At 45.7% G+C, this 13,714-nt stretch overlaps 1 protein-coding gene across 2 annotated transcripts in view; it reads left to right on the top strand.

Moving 5' to 3' along the window:
- The first annotated feature begins 4,742 nt into the window (after positions 1-4,742).
- Positions 4,743-13,714, top strand: part of MBOAT1 (membrane bound O-acyltransferase domain containing 1) — a 108,485-nt gene continuing 99,513 nt past the window's right edge. Inside the window, exon 1 of one of the 2 annotated variants that reach the window (XM_033216351.1) lies at positions 4,743-5,238. In XM_033216351.1, coding sequence (XP_033072242.1) covers positions 5,140-5,238 — 99 coding nt within the window. In that variant the 5' untranslated portion in view covers positions 4,743-5,139. Of the gene's footprint in view, positions 5,239-10,675; positions 10,696-13,714 lie in introns of those variants that run through there. The other variant, XM_033216353.1, reaches the window with a different exon arrangement.

Raw genomic sequence — 13,714 nt, 5'->3', positions numbered from 1 at the left:
ATGGAAAAACTGGAAAGCAGACACAGTAGTCGAGAAAGTGTACCTCTCTGGGCACAGTTTAGTGCAAGGACAAACTCTTTTTTTTGGGGGGGGGGGGACAGAGTTTCATTCTTTTTGTCCAGGCTAGAGTGCAATAGCGCGGTCTCGGCTCACCACAACCTCCGCCTCCCGAGTTCCAGCGATTCTCCCGCCTCAGCCACCCGAGTAGCTGGGATTACAGGCATGCGCCACCATGCCCGGCTAATTTTTGTATTTTTAGTAGAGACGGGGGTTTCTCCATGTTGATCAGGCTAGTCTCAAACTCCTGATCTCAGGCAATCCGCCCCCCTCAGTCTCCCAATGTGTTAGGATTACAGGTGTGAGGCACCGCGTCCTGCCGCAAAGACAAACTCTTGATGTGTCAGTGGACTTCAAGACATTGCTGTATTGCAGGATGGGTTCTTGTTCGCAATAATGCCTGAGTCATCTGTAAGGATTAAGGTAAGATCACTAACTCTGTTTTAGTATTCAGGGTCATGTGCAATGCATTTTAGAAAGATCTCCCTCCCCTAAAACTAAGGCAAAAATAAAACGTTAGCGTATAAAGGGTAAGCTTCAGTTCTTTTATGTTTTTTGAACAAAATCTCTCCTTCAGTTCTTAGACCTGCTGCAAGGGATCATTATTCTTATTCCTACTTTACAGAGGAGGTTACAGAGGTGGAAGCTGGGGCTTCGTGAAGTTCATCGATTTGCTCAAAGTCCCCAAACTAGTAAAAGGCCGCACTGGGTTTTCATACCCAGTTGTTTTACTCTAAAGGCTGAGTTCTTGGCCTCCTGTCCTCAAGACACCTTCCTGCTTTGGCCTCCCAAAGTATCAGAATTGCAGCATTGTAATTCCTGTACTGCACCTGTAATTCCTGGTTTAATACAGTATTCTTAAGCAAAAAATGCTGTAACATAGCTAAATCTGGTAGATGTTCAGTTATATCAGTTTCTTCATTTTCTGAACACGTACAATGTTTAACTGTGATCCCCACTTGGAAAATATGTTAAGTAGGCAGGTTGCAATACAGGTTCCAAGCAAACACATATCAGTTGAGCTAAAACATGAAGAAATGGATCATTGACTGAAAAACATAAATTACCTGAAGTTTTGTGGATGATGCTTAAAGAAACTACTTAAAAAACAATGGTGATACCTACCATGGGTCAATTTTGACCATTCTTTCACATCAGCTCTCAAATGTTAAGCCTGGGGTTTAATGTCCTATGTAGGCAACAATTTCTGCTATTTTCCTGAAGGAAAATAGTATTATACTCTTAGCATAATAAAAAGTATAATAAAAAGATTTCTGTATAGTTAAAAAGAACAGTAGAATACCCAAGTTTGAACCCTACACTTGCTGTTTACTAGATGGATAAGCTAGCTGCAATTTATTAGAAACAGTATTCATTTGAATGAAAATTGAGATGACATAATAATGTAAATGAAAATAACACCTGCCCTTCCAACTTCATAGAGTTGTTGGGAGGATCAAAGGGGACAAGTGAGTATGCTCTGTGAATATATAGTATCATTACATTAATAAGCAGTATTATTAAAATGGTAATTCTCTTTTTACATGGGTTATATCATTTCAGATGGCTTAAATTTAGTTTTATTGGTGATTGTTTTTGATTGAATATAGACTGAAGGTATCAGTAGAGTTTTATCACTTTGAGAGATTATACTTTTGTAAACTTTGAGGATATATTTAATTCAGTTTTGTTCTTTGATTATCAGTTTTATTGTTTGATTTGATTTAGTATGTGAAGTAGGAAGTATGGAAAGTGCCTCTGAATATCCATGATAGAGTGGCATGGAGTTTATCTACTTAAAATCAAAATACTTCACTTCTTTAGGAACTCCTTAGGCACTCTGCCAAAGCCTCGTGACTCTACGGCAATTTGAAGAGTTTTTATTAGTGCATGGTAACATGCAGCCTTCCCAATATGCTAGAATCTTTTTCAGGTCTTTTTGTGCCTGGCTTTAATTTTTGACCAGTCTTCAGGATGTGCAGTGGATCTCCTGGATAATGTCACATTCTGAGTATGGCTCCATAAGGAAGATTTATAAAACTGACCTTGATATCAGGCCTCACTCTACTGCAAATAGAAAACAGGAGAGACAGAGAGACAGCGTGTCTGTGGCATCACCCCTAGCATCTCATTTTGAACAGTAAATGTAATGCCTTGTCTACAAAAATGACAAGGCTGTATCAGGTGTGTGGGCCGGCCTCTTGATAAAGAGAAAAATGCTATGTTTTAGAGGAGGCAATGCATAATGAATAAAGAGCCCAGCCTCTGGAATCAGACAGACACATTTCCCTTAACCTCCCTAAATACAACCAAGTTACTTAAGCTCCCTTAACCCCAGGTTTCACATCTATAAAATAGATTACTGTAACTACCACAGGATTATTAGCACTGGTAAATGAAACAGCTTTTGTAAAGTGATATCTAACATGTAATAATTATTATGAACCTTCAATTGACAGAGGATGGCAATAGAGATACTGATGAAGGAAAAGAGAGCAATGTGTCCACGGTGCTGCTGTTATACATCTGAGAATCATGTAAACAACTTCTTCAAAGTCTGTTTCATTCATCTGTAGTGTAGCTGAGCTACTGTCTTGGTTCTGGGTTATCCAACAGTAGTTTTTTTTTTTTTAGCATTAATTGTACTACAGTATCAATAGAACAGAACTATTAAGTTCTGTGCCAGTTTGTTTGTAAGCTCTAACCATAGTTACTACATTTTTATTTTTATTTTCTTTTCGATGGAGTCTTGCTCTGTCACCCAGACTGGAGTGCAGTGGCGTAATCTCAGCTCACTGCAACCTCCATCCCCTGGGTTCAGGCGATTCTCCTGCCTCAGCCTCCCAAGTAGTTGGGATTATAGATGTCTGCCACCACACCTGGCTAATTTTTGTTTTTAGTAGAGATGGGGTTTCACCATGTTGTCCAGGCTGGTCTTGAACTCCTGACCTCAGGTGACCTGCCCGCCTTGGCCTCCCAAAGTGTTGGGATTACAGGCCTGAGCCACTGCACCTGGCCATTTTTAAAAGAAAAATTTAGACTAGGTTATGAACTGTGTTTGTTGAGGAGAAAAAAAACCTGTGGAAGGCTAATATATGTATATATGTAAATTAAAATATTTATATATAAATTAAATATTTATGTATACATTTATTTATAAATATATACATTAAACTATTTATATATAACTATATATACACACACACACGCACACACACACACACATATATATAGCCTATACGAGGACTATTCTTTGAAGTCTGAAAGACATAGCTTTGTGAAAATTATAAAGGGTTTGAGGCACTTGCTCCAGAAATACTTCCCAAAGTGACCTACTTCTGTTTTTCAGCAACTCATATCTGAGTGTTAATTTTTTTTTCTGTTAAAACAAAGCCCCATCTGCTCTCATATATCTCACTTCAGCTGTCATCTAGCTCCAGAAAAGATCAATGTTGCTCCAATGCTGGTCATTTTCCAGGACTATATGATATTAAATGGACCTATCTAGCCTAGTGATCCTCAAGTATATGCCTGTGTGCGTGTGTGCGTGTGTCTGTCTTTCTGTCTGTGGTGTGGGTTTGCTTGTGAGTGGTAGAGATTGTCATCTGGTGGTGACATCTCCATTTGGTTAGGTTGTGGGAGTGGTGGTACAGATTTTTTTTTTTTTTTTTTTTTTTTTTTTTTGCCTCCTCCACAGGGGACATACTTTGAGAAACTTTGGCCTGGCAATTTAATGCTCAGTGCAGTTTAATGGTGATAAAACTGGAGAAGGCAAGAGTGAGGCCTGAGTCTTGGAGGTTATAAAACTCCCGAAGAAGGCAAGAGGCCTGAGTCTTGGAGAGAAAGTGGTTGTCAGTGCCTGAAAGGCCTTCGGTTTAATTTGAAGCCAGAGGCCACATTGATCAAGTCTGCCCCGAAAGTCATTGCTTGTCCGAGCGAATGCTCCAGGGGTTTACCCGGCGGAGGCTGGGGGCCACGTGAGCTCACTTTCTTTCGTTTTCTACCCGGCAGCCTGGAATATAGCCTTCCTGAAACCCCTTTTCATCAGCTAGCGATTCCTGTAAAGAATCTTCAAGATTTTTATGTTTCTCAGAACCTAGCAATAACTTGGAAAAGTTTTCCAAGTAACAGTGATGCATGGGTGTCTGGGGGCAGAGAAGTTAAGGAGCAAGGCACCTTTTTTGAGGACCTGTGGCATGCAAACGACTTATCAGAATGCACATAGTATAACAGTAAACACCGTTTCTTATAGAGGTGAAATAATTCTCACTCCACAGAGACGGAAGTGACCCGAAGCTAGCAGTCTCCTGTATTTGCTTGTGTGACACCGAGCATGTCAGATTAGGGTGTAGGAAACTATGCCTAGCGCAGAGGAGGGTAAAGGAAGTAGGGAGTCTGGTGGCTGCGGCATTCTCTAGCAGCGCAGGGTCTCTCGAGCTTCCAGCCACTGGCAGAGGAACCCTTTGGGGCTTGAAAGGGAAACGCAGCCATTCAGCCGCTTCGACTGCGGCGGCGACGAAACCAAAACAGGGTGGGGCGGGGTGGGTGGTGCTCTGTAGTGGAAGGCGCCCGCTGGGTGAGGTCTTTGCGTCTGGCCGGGGGATAGGACGGTCAGCCCAGTAGGAGGAAAGGCGCGTCCCGCCTCCAGCTGCAGGGCCAGGCGGCGGCGCCCGCTGGCGTCGCTTTCCCTCTCCTGGTCCGCCTCGGTGCAGGCCGGGCTGGGCGGGCCGGGTGGCGCTCGGGGGCCGGGCTCGGAGTCCCCACTTTTCCTCCCTCCTTCCCTCCTCTCGGGGCCGTCCCGAGCGGCCGGGCCAATGGGCGCGGAGAGGAAGGGAGCGGGAAGCGGGGCGCATTGGGCCCGGCCCTCCTACGGCGCCCGCGGCTGCAGCGCCAGCGCCAACGCCAAGTTTGCGCCCAGAGAGTTTGCGCCGGTTCGTGTCCCCCGGCCTCCCGTTCGCTCCCCCGCGAACCAGGCAGACGTGCGCCCCTCGGGGCAACCACCCACGAGCACCCGGGTGGGAGGACGCCGAGCAGAGGGTGTTGCGGGCTGGGACCGGGGCAGCCACCTCCCGAAGATGCAGGATGGCAGCAGAGCCGCAGCCGTCCAGCCTCTCCTACCGCACCACGGGCTCCACCTGCCTACACCCGCTCAGCGAGCTCCTGGGCATCCCGCTGGACCAGGTAACTGTGGGCCGCGAGCGCAGCGACCCCAGCTCCCCAGCGATCGCGGACGTGGGGCGGGCGAAAGTGTTATCCACCGTCCCTCCGCCTCCATGGCGTATTTTACAGCCACACACTAGACAGTTGGCTTTTTTTTTTTTTTTTCCTTCTTGAGTTGGTGTTAGTGTTTTTCTCCTTGTGTGAAAAATATTGGTACAGCCTGCGCGGCAAGTTCGACTGACTGAACTTTTTCTTTCTTTTTTTAAGATTTTTTTCTTTAAGTTTGGGATTGCCTCATTTCCTTTAATCAAGTTCAAGTTCTGAAGTAGTCTGATAAATGAAACCAGAGTTTCGTTCATCAGTGTCCTCAAGTCGTTGTTATTTTTAACTTAGATGACCCTACTTAAAAAATAAGGGCGATTAATCTGTAGACTGTAGTCTATAGATTTTGAATGCAAGACCTGGGTTTTAGACTTCTGCGGCGAGGCTTGTTCAGGGGTGACAGTTACTTTGTACCATGTGTGATGCGGGACACACAAGGACACTTCGGTTTTCCCAGGGTTCGGTTGGCTCATATGCCTGGGGCTGCAGCTTCCGAGTAGGACAGGTTAGTGGGACGAGAGGGGCCCCAGCAGAGTTATTTGAACTGTCCAGGAATTATCTACAACCATTAAAATTAAAAATGGCAACAACAGTGATTCCTGGCAAGAAGCCTTCCTGAAGATGAAGCCTAGTCTTACGCATTTCCTTGTCTCTTCAGGTGCTGCAGGCTAGATCTGCGGGATGCTTAGTAGTGACCCAATCAGTAAATGTTGATTTAAATGGAAATGGGCAGAGCATGCGGGGGGAGGACCCACTGCGCTCCTGTTTTGTTTCATGCTTTTTGCCCGATTTTCTTCCCCTTCCTCTCACCAGTGCTCCTTTTCCTTTCCTTTTAACAAGAGCACACCTGCTGCCCTTTCCGCACACCCCTTCAGCAATGAGAAAGTGAAACCTGGACATTTGCCTTATTCGGGTCCTGTTCACTGAGCCACCCTCATACCTGGCTCACTCTGAGGACCTCACTGAGAACTCCACCTGATGCGACCATTGTGTTCTCATCAGTCGCAAAATCGAGAAAATCAGGAACTTGGGAAGGGTTTCAGGTGCCAAAGCATTTGTGCTTTTGTAAATTATTCTTTAGTTTCTGGTGAGGATGAGATAGCCCCAGGGACCCAGGCAGAGGCAGACATAATAGCAAATTCTTTAGTTCTGAAATTAAATAAAACTCATAGCTGAATTTCCTTAAGGGGAGTTTGTTTTGTACTTACCTCTCCACTCCATATCAGAGGGTATTTTAATTGCATTTTCTCTTCTAAGCTCTTCTACATAGCTAGAAAGACTCCAGGAAGGCTTTTTGTATGGCTAAAGGACCATGGCAAGTTACGGCTGGGAGGTGCTAGAATAATGTTTTTAATGTCTTTCAATTGCATCGCCTACTTTCCTATAAAGGTAATTCTGGTTTTAATTCATAAAAAGGAACAAAAGAGCCTTATGGATGTTTAAGACTGGGAGCGAGGGAGGGACTTCTGGGATAAACCGAAGGAGAAATGTTTGCCATGGCCAGGAGCACCTGGGATCTCTTGGCTCTTAGGTCAGTCTGACCACCCTCCAGCAGGAGCGAGTCTGGATGACCCTTGGTGGAAGAAGCACTTCAAACGCAGTGCCCCAGGTAGCTTAGTTTAGGCCCAAGGAGGCTACATTGTGACTTGCGAGTTTGGAAGCTTTGTGTGTTTTTCCCTTTCCCATTTTTAAGGCTTTTTAAGGGCTTAGATGTCAGACTGACCTAGGTGCAATTCCAGCTCTGCCAGCAAACTTCCCTTCATGACTGCCAGCTGGTACTCTACCCTCTTGGAGCCTCAGCATCCTTGTGTAAAATGGGAGATGACAATAAGACCTACATTTTGAGGTTGAGAAATTTTATATGATGTAAAATGCCTTACATTAGGAAGGTTCTTGTATCAGACAGGGTCCTTGCAGGAAACAGGAACCAACCCCATTGGCTGAAATGAACGAACTTTAATGAGTTACTTAGAGGGGCATGGGCGAGGTTAAGGGAATCAACAAAGGATGTTGAGGTGCTGAGATCAGAAGTAGGGGGCAGCTGGAGGGGAAAGTGGAGGAACTTCACTGCCATTTGTGAGAGCAGGACCAGCTTGGAGGTTGTGAAGAATAAGAGAGAACCTCAGCCCTTCTTCCTACCTTGTAGCCCTTCCATCTCTTCACAGTGACCCCCAAAAGTTACTGGCCTCAGCCTGCAGGGGCTCCTCCTATGGCACAGGACAGGCAGGATAAAGGTGGAGCCAGATCTGGGGGGTAACCCGAGGATAAGAGTGCAGGCCTTGATACGTGTTTGCTCCTGTCCCATTAGAGAGTGACTTTTGATTGGTCTGGGATACGCTCAAAATTATAAAATAAATATCTCAAGTTACTCAAATAGTTTTTTTGTATGCCTCTTAAGGACACTGAATCATTTTCCTAATATCTTTACATCCTAATTCCTGATTGATTGCACTCCTGTGAATGTCTTTAGCCTCTGGATCCTGTGTCAAGTAGTTTATTATCAGCAAAAATGGAAATACCTGGTAAGCATTCTGCTTCATGTGTGGAGAACTCTTTATTCATTCTTTTTCATCTGATTCTTGCATTTATCTGTTTCTGTTAACTTTGTGGCATCCTTAAATAGGAAAGCCTGTGTGTGGTTAGAACTACACTCAGGAAAAGTCGATGGTTTTTGTTTCCAGGGACTTTGATTAGTCTGACATCCTTCTAAAGATGTGTAATGTAAAATTATCTCCCTTAATTAGAGACAGATAGAGCATAGTAATTCAGATGCAGAATACAGGGAATGGGATGATGACTTGTGGGCCTCTATAGGTGCTTCAAAGATAAGCTTGTTGAAAACTTTATTTCTAAATCATGGGCCCCTGTCCAGTGAGCAAGTACAGAGCTACGGTAGTTAGTAGGACTACTCCAATAAAAACCTTCACTTAGGATAAATCAGGCAAGCACTTTTCTTTCCCGTTTTGGGGGAATCAAGGAATCATCTACTCCTGTCCTCCCCACTTTGTTTTGGTTGTGGAGTGTAACTTGATGTGCCTTTAAACTAAAGGTTTGCAAGATTGACTCAGTTGCCAAAACAGATGATAATGTTGACATTAGTAATTTGTGTAGTGCACAGTTATGTCCTAGGAGATGTGAAAGCTGAAATGGAAAGTTTTTCCAGGCTTTAAGGAACTTCCAATTTGGTGGTTGGAAATTCTGCCCACCACCAAAGCATTTTTGGGGTATTTTACCTGATGGTGCCCCCAAACTGTGTGTGTGTGCGTGCATGAAGTATGAATTCAGTGTTACACTAGGACTCTCTGAGGTGTTTCCCGCCCCCCCCCCGCCCCCATTTAGCATCAGCAGCAAAAGAGGCAAGGGGAAAATAGACCAGGAGATAAGAATCCAGGAAATAATTTTGAGGTTAAAACAGCGAATGTTTAGGATTATTAATGTAAACTTGTGTCACCACTTAAAAGTCTGAATGAATGAAGACCAGCTTTAAAGACGTGGTACTCCAGACTGATGGTGATACCAGGAGTGAGTTTGATTATTTCACCTGGGCCCATGACTACAAAGTTTCTTTCTTTCTTTCTTTTTTTTTTTTTTGGAGACGGAGTCTAGCTCTGTCACCCAGGCTGGAGTGCAGTGGTACGATCTTGGGCTCACTGCAAGCTCTACTTCCCAGGGTCACGCAGTTCTCCTGCCTCAGCCTCCGGAGTAGCTGGGATTACTGGAGCACGCCACCATGCCTGGCTAATTTTTGTATTTTTATTGGAGATGGGGTTTCACCATGTTGGTCAGGCTGGTCTCGAACTCCTGACCTTGTGATCCACCCACCTCGGCCTCCCAAAGTGCTGGTATTACAGGCGTGAGCCACTGCACCCGGCCGACTACAAAGTTTCTTTACCTATCTGGAGCTGTCAGTCCTGGTTGCTTCCCTTGGCCATGCTTGCAAAGCCCAGCCTTCAGTTCTCTTCTTATCTAAGTCTTGTCCTTCATTAAAAGCTCAGCTCACATTCCAGTCATTGTTAAATCAATTAAATATTTATTTAATGCTATTAGTGCCAGGTACCTGGCCATGTGGTAGAAATACAAGGATGAAAAAAAATCAATGTCCCCATCCTACAAGGGCTTATATACTCTAGAGGAAACAAAAGGCCAATGTAAGTGTATAGGCTGTATATGGTCACAGACCTGTGTAGGCGCTGTACAGGTTTGTAGATGGTGCCGTGGTAGAATAGAGAAGGGATGCCCACAGGACATGCTGGACTCATGTAGAATTTACTGTTTACATTTAATGCTTGGTAAATGTTACCTTATATTGTTAGTTATCTTGCTGGGTTTGTAAGCTTAATTCCAAACTAATTTAAAGTCTCTTTGTAGTCAAGGCCTGAGTTCCCATGCAACTTTATTTATGGATCCTGACATCTAAATTTCATGTAATTTTCACAAGTCTTGAAATGTTCTTCCTTAGATTTTTTTTAGCCCTTTAAAATGTAAAATGCGTCTGTAGCATGTAGGCCACACAGAAACAGGCAGTGGGCTGGATTTGGCCTGATAATCGGATCTCCTCAAATATGGTGCATGGGTTGTCATCAGAATCTTCTGCCATGGGTGTTTCTGGGATCCCGCCCTATCCTGCTGAATTTGAGTATCAGGGTGTGAGGGCACTTCCCAAGTGATTCTTATGCCAACTAAAGTTTGAGAGCCATTACTATAGTCAAGGGAGGATATTGCAGGGTTTAAGTTGTGAAAAGATTTTCATTTTGTGAAGGGGTATGGAAGGTCCTCACTGAAGGAGGTAGAGATGGAGGAGGAAGCAGGGGTTTTGCGGATGAGTGCAGGGTTAGAGAAGTATTTAAGGCCGGGCGCGGTGGCTCAAGCCTGTAATCCCAGCACTTTGGGAGGCCGAGACGGGCGGATCACGAGGTCAGGAGATCGAGACCATCCTGGCTAACACTGTGAAACCCCGTCTCTACTAAAAAATACAAAAAACTAGCCCGGCGAGGTGGTGGGCGCCTGTAGTCCCAGCTACTCAGGAGGCTGAGGCAGGAGAATGGCGTGAATCAGGGAGGCGGAGCTTGCAGTGAGCTGAGATCCGGCCGCTGCACTCCAGCCTGGGCGACAGAGCGAGACTCCGTCTCAAAAAAAAAAAAAAAAAAAAAAGAAGTATTTAAGGGAAATTGAGAAAGCCCTGACAAGGTCAGTTGAATGAGCCGCTGAATATAATCAACTTACTGACAATTATACATTTTTAGACCAATGAATATGCACAAATATGTGCTTTTTTTCTTTCAGCAGCTCCTTTCAGGAGCAAAAGTGAAACAGAAGTTTTCAGAGAAGGTTGTTGGGAAGTTAAGAAGCTCGGATGTTAAAAGATGCTGACAAATGGTTGGTGGTGATAAGAGTGAAGAGGAAAACTTCTTGAGATGGTGGTTCGTGGAGGGGCAGGTACAGAGGAAGTCAGAGAGCTGGAGGGCTGGGATATGCGAGTGAAGGATTTCTAGTGAAGTCTTTCTGGGTGATGGTGAAAATCGGGGTGTGCACCTGAGGGTCGGGATGAAAGTCTGTTCAGTGTAGCAAACAGGGGAAATGGGGTATTTGTATTTGATGGATTGTCCTTCTTGACATTGATGGTACCCAGGTGAATTTGGGGAGTTGCGGTGGAGAAGACTATGAGGTCCCTAAGGTTTCCAGGAATATGGAGGAGTCACCAGAGGTGGGTAGATTCTGAAAGCAGGAAGAGGGAGCAGAGAGGGTGTGACCTGGCCTGCTGTCTGTCATGCACTCAGCCTGCACCTCTGCCTGCATCTTCTCACACAACATTAGGAGTGTGAGGGAGTTCGGAGGGAGGAAAGGTTTCCTATGAGGATAGTGGAAGGAAAATAGCTTGGTGGCTCACGCCTGTAATCCCAGCACTTTGGGAGGCCGAGGGGGCCAGATCACCTGAGGTCAGGAGTTTGAGACCAGCCTGGCCAACATGGTGAAACCCCATCTTTACTAAAAATACAGAAATTAGCCAGGTGTGGTGGCGCATGAATGCAGCCACAGCTACTCGGGGGGCTGAGGCAGGAGAATTACTTGAACCCAGGATGGGGAAGTTGCAGTGAGCCAAGATTGTGCCACTGTACTCCAGCCTGGGTGACAGAGCAAGACTCCATCTCAAAAAAAAAAAAAAAAAAGGAAAAAGAGAAAAAGAAAACAGTGCAAAGCAGCAATGGGGGGTCTGGAAAAGCCCTGACCTGCTGCTTCTGACCTTGGCTTTGCTGTCGTGGTGGTAAAATGAGAACAGAGGGCGGGCTTTGTGAAGGTCAGCAGTAGAAAGGAAGGGAGTGGGAATATGAGTCACAGAGGAGGGAGAGAAGGAAGTCAGGGGCAGCACATGGATGCAAGTTGAGAAGTGGCACTTGCAAAATGTGAGCGAGGGTTGGGAGGTGTGGGAGGGGTCTAGGCAGGTAGGGTGGCCCCTTAGGGTCTCAGAACCCTGATGAGGCGGTGTCCAGTGACTGACTCTGAACTTTGCAGTCCTTCCTGGAGCTGTACATTCATGTGGTGGAAAGTTCCTTTGTGGTTCTGAAGAGCTTGCTGGTGGCAGGTGGGGGGGCCTTTTGGAAGCAGCCTGAGGGCATTGAATGTGGATGGGGGTAAGATGGTGAGGTATAAACCCCCAGGTCCACACAGTTGCAGAGGACAGGGCTGGTGGAGTTGGGGACTGTCCCTCAGAGCCTGTGTGAGGATGGGCCATCTCCATGGTGGAGGATTCCGGATAAGTCCAGAAGGTGGGCTGGCCTACTGGAAACTGCTGGCTGGTGTCACAGTCTGGTGGCTAGATATGACAAAAATTGAAGGGAGGACAGAGAGATCACAGGTATGGCCATATATTCCCTGGCATTTGAAGCAGAGGCCTAGTGTGTCCTGGAGCTTTAGCCTTCCTGTCATGGAACGAGAGATGGTTCTTCACAACTTGGCCTCAGTTTACCTGTCTGGCTTAAGGACACTGACAACTCTATACATTGAATGCTTATGCTCTCAGCACTGCTCTGCATGCATTCTCTCAGTTAATACAGTACTAAAAGTTATTCCCCAAATTTCTTCCTTCTTTCCCCAAATTTTTTCTTTCTTTTTTTTCTTCTTTCCTCCTTCCTTTTCTCTCTTTTCTTTCTGAGATGGGCTCTCACTCTGTTGCCTAGGCTAGAGTACACTGGCTTGATCATGGCACCCTGCAGTCTCAAACTCTTGAGCTCAAGCAATCCTCCTGCCTCAGCTTCCCAAGTAGCTGGGACTAAAGGTGCACACCACCCCACCTGGCTAATTTTTTTGTATTGTTTGTAGAGATGTGGTCTTGCCATGTTGCCCAGGCTGGTTTTAAACTCCTGGCCTGAAATGATCCTCTCGCCTCAACCTCCCAGAATGCGGGGATTATAGTCATGAGTCACCACACTCAGCCTGTTCCCCAAATTTCAAGTTAGGAAGCAGTCCCCAGGGCTTATGTTACTTGCTTGTAGCTGGGCAGGGGCAGAGGCAGGACTTGAACTCAGGTCTGTCACTGGAGGCCGTGCTTCTGGTTGCTGCACTGCATCCCAGCACCATTTTCCCTGTGTGCTGTGCTTCCACCACAGTGGACTGTCTACTTCCTATCTGTCAAACACGGTGTGTCTTTCACACCCTCCAGCCTCTGCACACACACACTTCCTTCTCCTTGGAGGTTTATTCCTCGTCCTGGTCCTCAATTCCTGTTTTCAGGCTGGGCCCTAAAATCCTTTCCTCCTGTTTTCCCTCTGCAACCCAGTTCTCTCTCCCCACCAGGGCCAAATGGACTCCTTCTTCCTCTCTGTTTCTCCATAGCATTCTATCCATATTACATTGCTCTGCCTTTCACTTTATGTCGTCGATGTTTTTTGGTCTCTCTGTCCTGCCTGACTGAGAGGCTTCTTTCCATAGTTACTTATTGAGCACTGTGTGCTAGTGGGCTAAATGGAGATACAGAGATTAGTGAATTATCTGTGCCTTCTATGAGACAGACATGTAGACACTTGGTAAACTGCTGTTTGCCTGTAAGCCTTGAAATACACGTGCTCAACGCACACACCATTGCCAGAGGACACGGGGCCTCGGCATCTCTGGGCCTCTCCTGAGACAGTGCTCGGGAAGAACTTCCTGGGAGCAGCTGCTTTAGAAGCAGGAGGGAAATTAGAGGGGAGAGGGGCCAGATGAGACCATCAGAATATTCTAGGAGGAAGAGAAGAGAGTCACATTCTTTGTGGGCAGGGATCATTATCCAAAAAGAAAATATCAACAAATTGAATTTAAACATTGGATTGTCTTTTATTAGTGATTTATGAATCTGGCAGCATCCCATCTGTAAAATGGCAAGGCTGAGCTGAGCTGAAGAGGTGGACTTTACAGGTAG

This window comes from Trachypithecus francoisi, unplaced genomic scaffold (assembly GCF_009764315.1).
Source record: "Trachypithecus francoisi isolate TF-2019V2 unplaced genomic scaffold, Tfra_2.0 Lachesis_group10, whole genome shotgun sequence".
NCBI lineage: Eukaryota > Metazoa > Chordata > Mammalia > Primates > Cercopithecidae > Trachypithecus > Trachypithecus francoisi.
Note: the sequence above shows the minus strand (reverse complement) of the source record. Positions and strands in the feature narration are given on the sequence as shown.